We start from the raw sequence: 16,477 nt of genomic DNA, 5'->3' as shown, positions 1-16,477 counted from the left end.
TATTATTACTCAGAAACAAAGAAGAGGTTGGAGTTGAAAAGATGATTCACACATGATGAGTGGAAAGCAGAAGTATCTTTCCTTGGTAAATTAATCTGTGTGCCACGTTGTTGACATGGGAGACAAATACTTATTTAATTCAGTGACATGAAAACTAGTTTATATATTTGCAATGCAAGAATTTATTTTTGATTATTTTGTATGTAGATTCTGAATTTTAACCAAAGAAATAAAATATGAGATTGATTTTTATTTAATTTTTGTATGTGAGGAAACTTAAAGATTCATCAGGGGATCCGATAATTATTTCCCCACTGTAAAGGTACATTTTAGCTTTGTTTCAAATGTCAAAATTAAGGTTTTTGGATTTGGTTCCCATTCTTCATTTTTCAAAGAACATGTCTCATGTAAATCTTTCTGCTGTTTCCACTAATTATTGTCACAAGACCTCAGCTGGATACAGCTGATTAGTCAGTCTTCCTCCTGACTAGGTTTTCTTGGATGATGTACTTGTTAGAGCAGTTTGTTCAATTACATTAAGCTGAAGCAGATTACAATGTCTTGGAAAAGTATCCATTTTTGTCACATTATAACCACAAACTTTAGTGTTTTATTGTCGGTTTTTGTCGTAGTCCAACACAAATTAGTACGAAACTGTAAAGAAAAAAAAAACGTAAGCACAATTTTGAATTTTCTTATAAACATCTAAAAATGTAGCAAGAATTCAGCTCTCTTTACTCTTTGTTTTCTTCCTTTGAATCATTAAGAATTAGCATTATGTGTAATATGTTGATCACCACTCATAGGACGCAGTGTAATGGCTCAAAAAATAACAAATACTGTGATGCTCAGGGCAAGAGTTGCTTTTCTACATGTTCATTGTGTGTTGCATCTTCAGTGCGCTTCTAGAATTAACACTTCTAGAACTAAACCTAACCCTGCTGCTATGAAATATAATCTCTGCTGCCCAGATTTAGCATGTTATGACATTCATATACTGTCTTCAGTCAGAGGTTCTTTCCCATTTGTTGCAAGACTGACTGCTTCAGAGATCCTTCCTTCAACATCCAGAACGACTCTTTGAAGATATTTGGATGATATGAGTTACAGCTGATGTTTATGTACTCAAATGAAAGGTCAGATTTCTCAAAATGCCTTTAGTGTAATTTTATCCCATAAAAATGCTTGAATGTTCTGTAGCTTACTTTTTGAATTTGCATAACATTTACAAAAATGTATTTTCATTTAGTCACTGAAGGATATACATTTAGATTGCTAGAGAGGATATTCATTGAGAATTTATGATGTGAGAAACAAAATAATTTTAGTAAAAACAAAAAAATACATTCTAAACCCCTGGAAATTATTTGTTGTGCGCAAAATATAGAAAAGTGTCAGAAAAAAGTTGAAAATATACATTACTGATTGACCAACAGTCGTGTGTTTTATTTAAGTTCGGGGGCATTATACAGAAATAAGAAACACAACGGGAAATATGATTCCAACTGCAGCTTTCTTAAAAATACAGACACATAATAATAATTAAAAAAAACAATCCCTCATTTGGCCATTTGGCAGGTATCCTTAAACATTGAAATAATAATAATAATAAAAAAAGATTGCTAATAACCTAGCATTAAGACAATACGAAGTAAGTAAAAATAGAGGCTAACAGACCATTTGTCCAGAAAGCAGCTGATGTTTTAATGACTGTCGAGTGCTAAATATTGGATTAGGTGTTTCCAGGATTGGTGGTGTAAATGATTATTATGTGCTAATATTTAACGATGACATTGTTGGTACCCTGGATCTCAGTTACATTACTTTCAGACCTTCGTTTGTGCCTGGTGATGTGGTTTTCATATTCATACTGATGGTAGATGGGCATTAGGCTAACAGGTTTAGCAGGCTGAGGCTAACCGGAGTGCTCCGTGCTTTTACCTGCTGCTGGGAAGGCACGGCGGAAATATAAGAAAACACACTGAGTAAAGGTAAGAATGAACGATCGGTCCGTGCGCTTATAAACCGAGTGGTGAGTTGTTTCTCTTTGTTTTTTGTTTAGTTTTTTTTCTTCCGGGTCGGTTCTGGGTCAGTCCGGGTCTTGGGAAGGCCTGAGGTTTAAGGTAGAAACGGTGATAGAAATGCTACTGCTGCGCCTTCTTCGCTTGAGCCTCTGCTTCCTGGTGACAAACAAAGAGGGAGACAGAAGAAGAGGAAGGGTATGTTACACTAAAATGGAGGATATCGGTTTAAAGATCTGCTGTAGAGGACGGCTCTGTTTCTACGGCAACCGGCACGCCTGCAGTTCCTGCTGCGGCCGACAGGAGGTGTCAGTGAGCAAGAGAGAAGATACTGTGGGGTGAGGATGCGGTTTGTTGGACAGATGAATTGTGTGGTAATTATAAACGTGTTTTCTGAGCTGAAATTAACACAGTTTTATTTAGAGGTGTTCTGTGTGGTTATACTGCAGCACTGCCTATTCGCAGAAAGATGTGTTTTTGTTTTATGAGCTCACCTTCGAACCTGGAGGAGCAGTCAGACCCAGAAATGCATACACAGCGTTGTCCTCTCTGGCGTCGAAGAAGGCCTCATAGTTCTGGAGTAAAAAAAAAAAAAGAGAGAAGCAGCAACAGTTCAGTCGGTTCAGGGTTATGGTTATCAACTCATCTACATCTAAACAGCATCCTCTAAAATGGAATGTTTCAAAATGCACAGCGCCTTGAAAGGGTATTCTTTTTATTGAGATTGTATGTGATCAGCTAACACAAAGTAGCATATAATTGGGGAAAAACAAAAATCTGAAATGTGTGGCATGTTTCTGTTCAGCCAACACTATGTAGAAGGACATTTTGGCGCAGTTATAGCTACAAGTAGTTAAGTGTATATGAAGGTTTTGCTCATTCTTTTCCAAAAGCAGCTTTGTTGGAGAGTGTATGACTAGTACTTTGACTAGGCCATGCTAACATGCTTTTAAACTGAGCTGATCCAATGTCTCTCAGGCAGTCATGTTAAATACTAATAATTTATCTAACATAAATTATTTACATTATTTTTATGTTAAATAAATTAACATAAAGAGTTTATGTTAATTTATTTCACATCTAAAAATCTGGGAGACTTTTAAATTCAGAATTTAAAAGTCTCCCTATTTGATTTCATTCACATTTTATCTGTAGGTCTCAGATCTCTAGGTACAGTTATATTTTATCACAATAAGGTTTGATTATATTTTCTTTTATGAGTTTGAGGCAGCTGGAATTCCTTGGAGAGATGTTTTAGAAGAATATATAGGGAACATTCTGATATTTTTGATTTGATAATTTACTGTATGAATTAAAAAAAAACTGAAGGCATAATAAGCTAAATGCTCCTACTTACACTTCTTTCAGTCTACACAATGCCTGGTTTTAGTTGTTTTAGTTTTCTTTTCTTGACCGTAATACATGGAAAAATTTTACACATAATTTTGCAGCACACTGTAAGCGACTGCCACGCCACTGTGGTTTGATGAATGATGTTGCGTAAGTTTTCACAGCCAATCTAATCGCTGAGGTTAGAGAACAGCTGACATGAGCAAGCCGCCCGTACTCCCCCACGTCCCGTTTGGTCGGACAAAGTCGCTCACATTCCTGGTTCCTCACTCCGTCTCGGTCCTTTTATATTCCCTCCTTTTTCTCCCACGCACTCAAACACGCCCTCCAGCTGCAGATGTTCTGGGAAATCGCTCCGCTCTTTTGTCTGTGACATTTAATACAACCTGCAAGTGCAGTTTCACCTTCAGCCGCGCAGGACTCCTGCAAACAGTCAGCATGCTTTTAGCGGCAGCGTTCACGCCGTGCTGACATGCTGTGTCGCTAAACAGCATCCCTGAGCGGAGCAAAAGAATAAAGAAATGAAAAAACTGAATTTAACATTTTGTTTCAGAAGATAACTTATGTGTGCATTTGTTTTTGTTTTGGCCTGGTTATGTAAGCATTTTATATGAGCAAAAACATCACAGAACTGGTCTCTGGTTAATGTGGTTAAGTTAACTATTCACTATTTACTTTCATTACCTGGTGATGTGACTTAAATGAAGCTCTGTTCATGTCCATGAATATATTTTCCTTCTGCTCAGACGGTCAGATAATGATGTCACAGAATCTGTTTGCAGTCTAATGCTGACTGAGTAATATGCAAAACTTTATGGAAATGTTTTCGCTAAAAAAGACTATCTTTTATTAGGTACCAGTACACAAAAATCCCAGTTTGGTACGTACATATAAACAAAAAAAATCCAATATGCTTCAGTGCTACAAACCTGACCAGAGATTTGCTTTTAGTACCTGCGTTCCCATTGACCATATATTTGTTGAAAACATGGCAATTTCGGAAATAAATGAAATTTTTTTCTACATAAAGCTTTTACGCCAGGATGAGGTAGTTTTTGAAATCAATATATTTCGCAACACTGCAATGGAATCGCATCCGTGATCAACAACCGGATGTTCCTACTGGTGGAAAAGACAAAGAAGACGACAGGAAGTGGAAATAAGAGCCTGACGGCGCTCCGTGTTTTTTAATGATGTCGTATGAACAGCTTTATTCACGTGTGATTTTAATCGTGTTTCTTATTTAATGGAAAGACCGCAATTGCACTTTTTTTCTTTTCGACATTAGCCGAATTTTGACAAAAATAATTTGCGCACATTTGAAACGGAAACACAGCTATTTTATCAGTTAATAAAATCACTTCATAACACTAAAATCCCTAATTATGATGTAATTGTGGGTTCTTTTAAAAAGTTTTTACGGATATTTGCTAACAGAAATCGCTTAGATCACTTGAGAGTTTGTCTAATAAACAAACTGCGACATGTAAAATATGTACTTGAATGCATCGTAGCAGCACAGCTGGTCATAAAAGACGGCGGCTCTATTTTCAGGCTCTTTGCACATAATTACCGAGAGTCCCAACAAGTATGGAGGTACCAAAAAGAACCCCTCCTCAAATGATTTCTTCCTTAATATCTTCACTAATAAGTAAAAATAAAAATATGAGTTGCAGTTTATGATAAATTTGTCTTCACATTTATCTTAAACATAGGAAAGGCTGTCGTGTCGGTGGTTTTAACGTCTCCAGTCGGCCTCACCCCGCAGTATTTTTCTTCATTAAAGATCTGAGGGGGCAGAGGGTTCCCAGTGGCAGGTCGTGACTCCTCCGGTACGTTCTCCCTCATCCACTTCCTGTTGGCCTCGTTGGCCGCGATGTCGCACTCCTCGTACTCGATTTTATTGGCCGCCAGGAAGCCCATCACGTCCTGCTGCTGCTTTTTAATCTGCGTTTGGGGGCGGAGATGAAAAAAAAGAGAGAGAGAAAGAAGGAAGCTGTCAGTTATTAGTTGTAAAATTAGGAGGAAGCGCAGGGTTCACCACTCTGTCACCAGTCTGCTGCAGAGAGGAGGAAACGTCTACGATGAGATAAACAGAGCTAAGGAAGTTGCTCTGTTGCTAGGTTACCACGTTGTTCCTGAAAAGTGGGTGAAGATAAGTAAGCATTACTAGCGGTAGGTAGACACACTGGATTTTATTTGCAAAGAAAACCAAAAAAGGGAAATTAATCTACCTACAGTCAAAATGTCACTAAGGAATGTAATTAAAACACAAGAAATAAAGTTTTTAGTATTTTCCACATAGTTGTTAGCAACAAAGAAAACGTTGCACTATTTTCTTTGCGACTGAAGTCACATATGTTAATATTTAGTGATGAACTCTGACCTGAACATTCAGAGTCACATAAAAACAGTTACAAAGTCGGCCTTCTGTCACCTGAAGAACATTCCCAGAATTAAAGAATCAAAGTTCCAACAAGATCTTGAGAAAGAAAATGTGGCACCATGCGTTTATCTTTAGTCGCATCTATTACTGCAACAGTGTCCTCAAAAAAACAAATCAAATCAATCCTCCAGCTGCAGCTGATCCAGAACGCAGCTGCTGCTGGAGTTCTGACTAAAACCAGGAAGATGGAGCACATCAACCCGGTTCTAAAGTCCATACACTCTCCCATAGCTCAGAGAATAGACTTTAAAATAGTGTTGTTTATAAATCACCTTATAAACTTAGCAATAAATTATATTAAGGACCTGCTGCTGTTGTATCAACCTTCCAGGCCTCTTAGTTTCTGCGGTTCTGGTCTGCTCCGCGTACCCAGAACCAGAACCAAACGTAAAGGAGCAGCATTATGTTTTTATGCATCACTAATCTGGAACAAGCCTTTAAAACCATTTTTAAGGCTAAAAAAAAGGCTAGAATCGATTTTCTTAGTTGACCTTGAGCAATAATAACTGGAGCATTGCTTACATCTAGTCTTCATTTCAATATTCTGCTGTACTTTTTGGATGATTTTGATGATGATGTTTTAGATAATGTAATATTTGTTGGTTTTGTGTTTGTTTTATGTCCTCATCACGTTTATTAATTGTGTTATGCTTGTACCATGTACAGCACTTTGCTGCTGAAACGTGCTTTACAAATACATCTGATTTAGCTTGACTCCGGAAAGGTAATTTGAAAAAATAACCCGCACACATTTCCTTAATGTGGAGGCAGTTGAATATTTCTCTTCCTGTCTGGGTTTTTCGTGTAGGTGTGAACCTTTTCGACAGGCATTTCTGCCAACAGCCTGTCTGTTCCATCCACTCATCCCGTTTGCCTCTTCTGCTAAATATCTGTCCTGTTACAATAAAGACAGCAGGCCTCTCCTAACCCTAACTCTAACCTGAAAGGAGGAACAAAGTGCAACTCTTCAGCCAAAAGAAAGTGAAACTGTCTCCGGATTGACATGGCTTCAGATCGAATCTCTTCTAAAGCAAATCATTGTGTTTTGTTTTACGTTTTAGCACAAAGGATCCCAAGAAGACAGACACAGAGGCTGAAAATTAAGACTTTAATTCTTGCGGTTTTTCTTCTCAAGATGTCGATATGTGAGAGAGAGTGTGTGTGTCAGGGCAGTCCAATAGGCTCCCAGTGGGTGTGTGTAAGAAGGGAGGATGGCCCTACAAGGCCAGACGGAAACAAGAGCTCCTCTGGGACTCGAGAGGAGGTAACTGGTCAAACATGAGCCAAATAAGGCCTTCTGCGAGGAGAAACCCACACATATCCCACTCTCGGCTGCACACACTGCATTCACACACATAAACGCAGCTTCGCCACAAAACCAACACCTGGGGATCAAGTCACCGCCGCCGGCGTCGCCCCGGCAGCTCCGACTGCCCCCTCCGTTACGCGGGCTCCTCCCAGTGTTTTATGGCATCCAGATGAAGACAGGTGGATTATCTGACAACCGTCTGCTGAGAAAACAGCGAGGCATTTAAACCGGTGCTGGCAGATTAGCAGTGGCACAGTGTGAATTAATGACCGGGCTGGAAAAGGGGGCAAAGTCCCAAAAGCCAGCATGCTACAGGAACCGGCATGGGGCTAAAGCAGCCGAGCAGAAAGCCACACACTCACACGTTTGACAGAGCCTGTCTCCACAAACACACACACACACACACACACACACACACACACACACACATTTGTACTTTGTATAACTCAATTCTGCGTCGCCTCCAACAGACTGACCTGGTCCTAAATCCCAATGATGGCACATTTGTCTTTTCTCCTACATGTTAGCTAACTCTGGGCTCAAAAAGCATGCGCATTGTGCCGTTGCCAAGCAAAATTAATTTGTGGGACAAACTGGCCACATGCCATCTGCCTCTTGCTCTAATTGCTCAGTGGGAACTCCCTGCTCTGCCCATTGGAAATGCTCTCTGCTGTCCTCTGCCCTGACTCGAGCCTCTGGCGATTTTGGCAAGGAGGGAAACAAACCGTCCTTGTCTTCAGGAATGGTCATAGGCAGGAATTTTCCTCCTTTTCCCTCGTGCTGTGTCAGGTCTTCTAAAGATTATTTTCTGTCGTGTTGGTTTGTTTTGAAGGGACGGAGAGTGTTTGGGCCTCGTCTGGAACTGCCAAGCTTACTAGCATTTGCTTGAACGTCTGTAATGCTGACTAAAAACAGCCTTCACATCTCCAAATCCGACTTTTCTTTCTTCGAATAATTGGGTTGATTGCTCCGAAAATTTGAGAAGGTTTTCACACTATGATCAGTTTTATAGGCTAATCGAATTTATTTATTTACTTTTTTTTTTTTTGGAAAATTTAATTTTTGGTAAATCTGACTTCTTTTTTTTCCCACCAATGCACTTCCTGGGTTTGCTTCATAGCCGCCATCTTGTTTGACGAGTGTATTTTACAACTTATGTTTATTTGGACTTTGAATTCAGGCAATCTTTATGAGGCAATATTAGGGTCAGGCTTTGATTTTTGTTTTCTAATTTAAGAGAATAAATTCATAATATCACGAGAATGCAATCTTAATATGAGGAGAACGAAGCAGAAGTTTTGTGAGAACGACACAAAAATGAGGACCATCTTGTGAAGTTGTACTTTGAAGCAAGTTTTAAAGATGATACTTAGTAGAAATGTTTAGAGTTTTGCCACATCAGCATCAAGTCATCCCTCAGCAGCTGGACTTGGAAACAATTGTTCAAACAACTGTGTCTATTTGGAAGAAAGAACCAGAGAAACTGAGCTGGTTAGTCTGATCCTGATAATTCTATCCAATCGGTTTTCTCATTAAAAAAGTCTCTTTTCTCGTCATCGTATGACTTTTTTTTTTTTTTCTGCTAGAGTCACGTCTCTATTCTGGTAATAACATGACTGTATTCTTGTAATTAAACAAAAATTCCATTAGCCCGGCCCCAATGCGCCGTCGTGCAACTCAAATAATCAAAACAGGGATGATTGAAATAAAATCACTCTTTGAAAATATCTCTCCTTTTGAATTTCTCCTTTAGAGAAGAAAGCAAGAAAAACAAATCAATAAAAAAAAAAAACGGTAAACTGATCTGGTATGAAAATAGTCAGTGATTTTATTTTTAAGCCACGTCGCCCCGTTGTAACATCTAATTGACTTTGGTTATCCGAATGTTTTGAGGTGCTTTCAGCAAACACCGCTTCTCTTTATCCCTTCAAATATCCCAAATATTTAGCTGGACTGCCAAGAGAACGCTTTGCCACCGAGGTGTCCGACATTTCTCCTGAGTCAGAACATCAGAACAAACATTTTCTGTTTATGTTTTTTCTTTAATATGTTAGGAAAGGTCTTGGTCGTTTAGTTGAAACCGACACGTGAACATTTCATAATTAAAATCAGAATATTTAAAGGGATCTCTTTAATTTTTCAAATATGTCTCTCCTCTTTCCTTGTGCAGTTCAGGTGCAATCTATTTCTCTAGAATGGTACGAAATGACCGCGCACCAGTGGGGTTTTTTCTGTAGCAGGCAGAGACTGTTACACCACTGCTGTGTGGCTTTCAGGCTGCAAACCTGCAGCGTTTTTAAAGCCTGATTTGCCTGACCCAGCCTTTGTGTTGGAGCATCTCAGGTTGCAAAGAAAACAGGATGCAAATATCCTGATAGATCAACAGAAATGCAAACAAGGAACAGAAAAGAAAAACGATCATCCCAGTGTTGATTCTCTGGTGGAGATGGTTGTGTGCAGTTTGAAACAGATCCTGTTGCTGGAAGGACAGCGCAGTGTAAGGACAATGGCGCTTTATCGATACATTGTCATCGTGTAAACAAGGATAGAGATTGCAATCAACCCATATTTTCCTCTTTATGTCCCATCATCGCGTTGTCTCCATGGCGACCAGGAGCTTAACCACCCCGGTCACTGAGATCTCAATCGGGTGTTGGCAGCTTGGCAGCTGACCTAACATTTCTTTAACATGCAGTTTGAATTCATTACCCATAAAATATAAGAGTTTACCAAGTATTGCCTTTGTGAGTCAGACCTTTCTGAACCGTGTTACTGTGACCATTGTTTTCATAAATCACTCCAGTTGCTGGAGAGGTACGGTACTGACAATTATTTGGCAATGATCTATTTGACGTTATACATTTGAATTTTTCTAATTTTTACAACTCTAAAGACATGATTGATTGTTTTTGATAACTTTGATAAAACATGGCATGCTTTCACATCTGGATGACCAGTTTAGTTTCTCGTGGTGCGTTCAACAACTACAATTTTCACATGTCCTATCAAATATCAAAAATCTTCAGAAAGAGTAGGAGCTTCTTAAAAAGACAGAGGCCCAATTTCAAGGCGATAAACTGCAAAGTCAAATAGCTTCTTGAATTATGTTTGACATATGCATTTTTATAACAACTGAAGGTAACATAGTTACTTCACTGTGCTATAACACTATGTGTCTGGAAAATACATAACACTGCCCCTTTAACTTGTTGTAGAGGTCCATCAATATATCAGTGCCACATTACTTGGTGGAAAGGCAACATGACTGCTGAGGATTAGTTGATCGTTGATATAAAAAACATAAGCAACGTGGAAATAAATCTGACAAATCAGAGTTCAATTACAAAGATTTGAACGCATTGAAAAAGTTAACGAAATTAATAATTTTGTTTTTTCTTTCCTTACAAAAGTTCCAGACAGAACCTTGAATTAATGCCTTGTTTCTGGCATGCCCCTTAATCTGACGCACAAGCGACATCCACAAACAACAACGACAGATGATAAAGTTGCTTCTCTTGACTGGCCAGTGGTTAATTTTTGCTTAAAAATTGCCTGAATACATGCTGGGAAATATTATTGTTACATTCAAGATGCACTAAAAGGAGTTAGCCTATTAGTGAAACTATTCAAGCCTAAAATAGCATCTTCATGCTAAACATGTAGCATCAGCACAGACATAACGCTAACGTCAGCATCCACACTCCACATATCTAAAGACTTTTCTTTTTAAAAAGTGACATAAATAATCAGGAGTTCCTGATACATTTGAAAGCTGGATGGGTGTAGTACCATTTCTGCACCAATCTGAGGGTTGAATGACCTAAATAACAAATTAAAAACAATAAATGTCTTCGGTGTTGAGCTGATATGTCTATATGTTCAATAATTTGACAGAAAAGAGGGTTTTTAAAGTGAAAACACTGTGTATTTTGTCAATGTATGGTGTTTGATTAAAATGATTATTAATTACAGACCCGGCAATTAACTCTGTTAGAAATTTCAACCGAGTCCCACCACTAGTAAATTAATAGAACTACTACAGGGAAAATACCGTGCATAAGTTTTTCTCAGAAAACTTTCTAACAGGATTTCATCGTACCAAGATAACCCTGATTGCCTTTTGAACTGCATGCGTTTTCACAAGACAAACACAATTATTCCCCAGGATATAACAAGATATATTAAGATACAGTTTTGGATCAACATTTCCTTCATTTTACATCAAAATATCCTGATCCGCTAATATTTCTTCAACAGATCCAATACAGACAAAATCCGTTGTTTATTTCTGGATATGGAAAAGTTGGGCCCGTCTGACATTGCTGGAGATATTTAAAATTTTTAAGGAGGACTGTGCTCATCTAAATGTGTAGGACGTGGAATGTGCAGCATCATGCACCGTGGTTTGCATTCCACCACATCTCCCCCAGGGAGCTTTGGTCCGGCGTGAGATCAGATCCAGGCCTGATCAATCCCAGAAAAAGGTCAGCTGTTAACTCACGGCGTAGACAACTGCTAGACAATAGCGGCCATTGATTGGATGAACTGTGTCCAACAACGCGGGCTTAGATCAATGAGGCTGAGACTGATTTTTCTGCTGACCCAGAACCAGCGTCGGTTTGTGTTTGGTTCAATCAGGTAGAAAAGAAAACACACTGAAACACCGTGCCATAAAGATAAGACTCAATGACCTTTCTAATCCAACACAGGCCCAATTTTTAAACCTGCCCTCTGAGCTAAAGGAAACAAGAAATGACCCCGGCCCCATGTGTTTCTAAGGGATAAAGGTTTGTTGCAATTAGATGTAGCCTGATTTCCACCATAAACAACCACTTACTGGAATGTGGTGACTGGTAGCCGCCCCCACCCAGTCCTCAGCTCAGTCAGCATTTACAGCACTGCCACAAGAGGGTCTTACGTCGACACCCTGTACGGGTTCCCTGCCACCACCCAAAGGTACGATGAAAAGGAATAGTTTCTACCACAAACTGCCTGGCTAGCCACAGCAGTCATTAATCACAAAGCTAATTTAGAACCAACAGGGCGCCAAGTGTGGCGTACCTGACACAAGCAAGGTACGACAAGGTACTCGTGAACATGTTCATGAGTTATATTACTCATTTATTGAGGCAATGAGGAAGCAGTTCAACTGTGCGACTTTTGAGCATAAATGGAAATAAGAGCAGGAAAGGTTCCTTAGTTGTGGCTAATGTTTTGCTTTGTTCCTTCAGTAAAATTTCCCTTTCAGGTTGCCCTTGTTTGTCTACAGACTAGTAGGACTCTTGCAGGTGTGCAGAACATTTGCATCTGTAGATTTGGGTAAAACTACACCTTTTGCTTTCCAAATGCAACCTCATCGTGACCTCGAGAATGCAGGGTAATATCCAAAAGATAATGCCTGTGCTATTCCAGGAAGACTGCTGGCATTGTGACCTAATAAGCTGTACCTTTTGTGAACTCATTTTTATATACTCCTTTGGAAGAAGCACTGGAAGAACTTCCTAGAGAACTTCCTAGAAGACAAGGCAACGTACTTCCTGAAGTGATTCAAACTGTAGCTGGAAATACAACAAAGGACGTTCTCCTCAGGTTGGAAAGTCGTATACTAAATGAGACTAACGCATATCAAGATTTCCCCTCACCTCTTGCCTTTATTACGTCCTACAACTTTTTCATTTTTGGGTTACAACAGGGAATAGAGACAAAAGCAGAGATGTGAGAGTCTATCAAACATCCAAGAAAGGCATGCAACACTTGGCTATCTTTCAAAATAAGTGGCCCATAGTGAGTTTGACTTACGACTGAGTCATGGACAATATTTCAGACATGAGGAATGCACCTGTAACAAAAGTCTTCCAATTATAAAAATAAGCTTAATCTCTGTGATAATCAATCAAAAAATATGACAAAAGCTAAAGGTCTGGACCTCTCTAAAAGGTGCATCTCTAATTTTAACATGCCTTACGCTGTTGTAGGTTCTTAGTCATCGAGGACACGGCAATCCTAAGTACCTAAACACAAAGCAGATGGACTTCTTCTCTTGCCTCACCTCTGACTCAAAAGGCGTCTTCAGTTCTAATCATGGATTAAGAGCTTCAGGTGTATCAGTGGTAGCCAGAACCATCTGATCATTCCACCAATCCCTTTAAATTCATATAGAAGAAAACAGGAAGAAAGCCGCCACTTGTTATGGAGATTAAAACCCGTCGGTGAGAACTACGACGATTGGAAGAGTTTACACGCAAAGCATAGGCTCAAGATGGTATTTTGGAAATACTCCTACTCATCTCCTTGCTCTTAACTGTTCCGTCGTTCTGTGACACAGAGTGCACCACAGGAAAGAGATGGTATAAAATACATTTTCAGTCATGCATTTGGTCAAACATACAAACCTTTGACTAAATCAGCAAGAATGTAGTTTCATGGCAGAACAGGTCAAGATAACTAGATGGAAGTAACGCTATGATACCGTTTGACCCATCAAGCAGTGCAGGGTGTGTGTGTATGTTTGTGCACACAGAGCATAAGGTCGTCCACTTGCTCCAGCAGACGGTACTGTAGACGGATCAATGAGAGGAAATGCTGCAGCCCAGACTTACAACAGCATACTGAAGGCAATCTGGACTCCAAACTCTGCCCACCCTGACTCCACAGGAAGTTCCGGTCCTGCAATTCTCCTTATCCATAGAGCCAATGCAAATGTCATTTGTTGCAATAGCCTCCCAGGACAGTCCAAATGAAAGAGGCTTTGTGTTTGATGGGTTTGTCTGTTTGGACCACAAACCTGGGTGTATTTTTAGGACTTTACAGATACCATAATATGAAGTAGGGACATACTTTCGAAGAGGAAGGGAAATTATACGTCCTTCAAAGACTGAATTATAAACTAGAATTTGCCTGAGCTTTGCATTGGTATTCAGCCACCTGAATCAAACTTCTTTTTTTTTTTTACAGGGGATTTATCTCCACCAACAGTGAAAGTTGTTGCCTTTCAAAATAGTTCAAATTTAGACATATTGGTTGTAGAGTCAACATAAAATTTCATTGATTGTTTATTATGCTACTGCAAGTTCTCATTTGGATGTAGGTTAGGAGTTTTATGCCGTCCTAACCCATGAATATGCCTAAATCTAAACCATTCCACTGTAGCTCTGGCTGTATGTTTAGGGTCATTCTCCAGCTGTAGAGGTGAGCCTCCACCCCCAGACTCTAAACCTTTTCAAAGTACCGTGAACGCAACATTTGTGGTCGATGTGCGTTAGAAGTAACACATCTTTGTCAGAATTCAACAGTAAACTAGTACGTAATGAGGACAAGAAGAAGTTGTGGTTTTCAGAAAGTCCTAAACTCTTCTCCTGGGCTGCAGCTGCTACTCTGAAAGTGAGGCCCTGGAGAATTGCATCACCATCATTCCAATCCACTCTGAAAGAAAGTTGAAAATCCGAAGCAAACACTCCTCAATGCTGCACAACCCTGAAGAGAATGTCTAACCTCTCTGCTTTCTGGAGCGAGCCAGACCCAAGCAGCGCTGGCTGGCATCAGGTGACATGGCGCTGAATCTCAAGACCGTTATTGATTTCCAGTTGTTTTTTTTTGTTTTTTGTTTTGTTTTTTTAAGTGATTGTTTTGCTTGTCATTTGGGGCGTTTCAGCTGAATAAAAAGGTCTGAATTGTCACATCCGGAAGCTGTGACTGTTACAAACCGCAGCTTAGAGAGAAGTGAGGTCTTGTCATGCCATATGCACTTCCTCTGTGTTTCTGCCTCTGTGGCAAAGTTAGCAAAAATCAAGAGTCGAGCCCCCCATGTGATTGCCCTAAACTTCTAGAAGAAAGCAGTCAAAATCTTTACTGATGATTCAGATGATTCTTTAAACAGAAAAATGTCAGTCTGGTGGAAACCAATCCAATCAAAGTTCACATAACCCCTCCAGAAAAAAAAAAAAATCCCAGGATCTTCTGAATAAATCATGCTTAAAGAAAAAAAACAACAAACCTCCAGCAAACAAGTCATGCCATTGTTGTATCCCTTACCGAGGTGGATCCGGAGGACGTTGCTATGTACACTTTGATCACCATCTTATATCCCTGATGCAGTCTATTATCACAGGCTGGCTGCTGTCGATGCGTGCTCCGTCGCAGGCTGATGGAGCAGCAGATACGCAATAACAATAATGATAATTATTTATTTTTTTTTTTTAAACTGGAAACTTCCAAGGCTGGGAAACCGAGAGAGTGTTCTTGCAGCGCAGACTATCTGCGCAAATGCTTCTGCTCTTAGCTCTGGATGGAGCTTGGCATTCCTCCTCCTCCAGTTCTCCGCCCCTTCTCTCTCTCTATTTCTCTTTCTCTCTCTCTCTCTCTCTCTCTCTCTGTAAGCCTCCGTCGAGCTCGAGGAGCACGCACGCGCAAACGCGCACGTGCAAAGGGCGATAGGGCTGTCAAGATGGCATCACTGCGAGGTTATGTTGTCTGAGAATATTTAAGCGTGGAGCCCTTTGTCTGAGCCAGACTCCATTTTTTTTTTCTTGAGCCCTGCGGCGCGTGTCAGAGAATGCTCCGGCGTGCACGCGCGTGGATCGTGAATAAAAAGTGAGGATATATGCTGTGATTTTTTTAAAGCCGTCTTTGTGTAGCAGTGCAGCTTGTGGAGGCAGCCACTTTTCATTAGACGGGCTTTGCAGGCCCCCTGCAGGCCTCAGCTGCGGGAATGTATGGAGAGCCAGAAGTGTCACAATTTAGTACATCAATAAATGACTGAAGTTAAAATCAATATATTGGATCATTTCAATAGAACTAAACATACATATTTTAAATAAAGAAATAAAAATACATTCTCATTTTACATTGATACCATACCTATCATACATGAGTATTTTTCTTAATTTTACATACAGTATATAGTTTTTTTTTATTTCCTGGTGTCAAAATGCAGTACTCCAACAACTAAATGATTTGTCTAACAAAGATGTATCCATGTCTATCATTTTAAAATACGTATAAAAAATTAAAACAATGAAAAAATAGGTAAGTATTACATTTTTGGTTAATTGCAGTGATAATTATTTACATTTTTGAATAATTTACAAAACACATAATTGAGTGTGAGCACAGCTCACTAGGTTTGTATTCATCACATTAAATTAAACATACAGAACGCATATCTAACTGTTATGTGTGATGTTAGCATGGCATTACATCAAATTTCCAATTTAATTAGACAAGAAGAATAGCTTATCAACTAAAAATACAAAAATTAATTTAATAAAAATGTAGTGTAGTAAAGAGTTAGTTACACCAAGACACTCATGTTAATAAAGTATAACAGATGATAAAATTAAAAAAGCACAAATA

General features: G+C 39.4%; 1 protein-coding gene across 1 annotated transcript; it reads right to left on the bottom strand.

The window, feature by feature from the left end:
* Positions 1-1,418: 1,418 nt before the first annotated feature.
* Positions 1,419-15,448, bottom strand: LOC103139907 (SH3 domain-binding glutamic acid-rich-like protein). The gene is made up of 4 exons (XM_007554780.2): positions 15,158-15,448; positions 5,133-5,318; positions 2,516-2,596; positions 1,419-2,180 (listed from the first exon to the last, which is right to left on the bottom strand). The coding sequence occupies exons 1-4, from the start codon at positions 15,200-15,202 to the stop codon at positions 2,145-2,147; spliced, it is 348 nt and encodes a 115-aa protein (XP_007554842.1). The 5' UTR covers positions 15,203-15,448; the 3' UTR covers positions 1,419-2,144.
* Positions 15,449-16,477: the final 1,029 nt, after the last annotated feature.

Source organism: Poecilia formosa, unplaced genomic scaffold (assembly GCF_000485575.1).
Source record: "Poecilia formosa unplaced genomic scaffold, Poecilia_formosa-5.1.2 Scaffold66, whole genome shotgun sequence".
Taxonomy (NCBI): Eukaryota; Metazoa; Chordata; class Actinopteri; order Cyprinodontiformes; family Poeciliidae; genus Poecilia; species Poecilia formosa.
The sequence above is the reverse complement of the archived record's forward strand: the minus strand, read 5'-3'. Positions and strand labels throughout refer to the sequence as shown.

Excerpts from the sequence above, each read along its gene's own strand:
- LOC103139907 (XM_007554780.2), bottom strand. The coding sequence starts at position 15,202 with ATGGTGATCAAAGTGTACATAGCAACGTCCTCCGGATCCACCTCG. Across the intron at positions 5,319-15,157 it reads CGTCCTCCGGATCCACCTCG|ATTAAAAAGCAGCAGCAGGA; the intron begins GTAAGGGATACA and ends CCCCAAACGCAG. Across the intron at positions 2,181-2,515 it reads CTGCTCCTCCAGGTTCGAAG|GAAGCAGAGGCTCAAGCGAA; the intron begins GTGAGCTCATAA and ends GTTTGTCACCAG.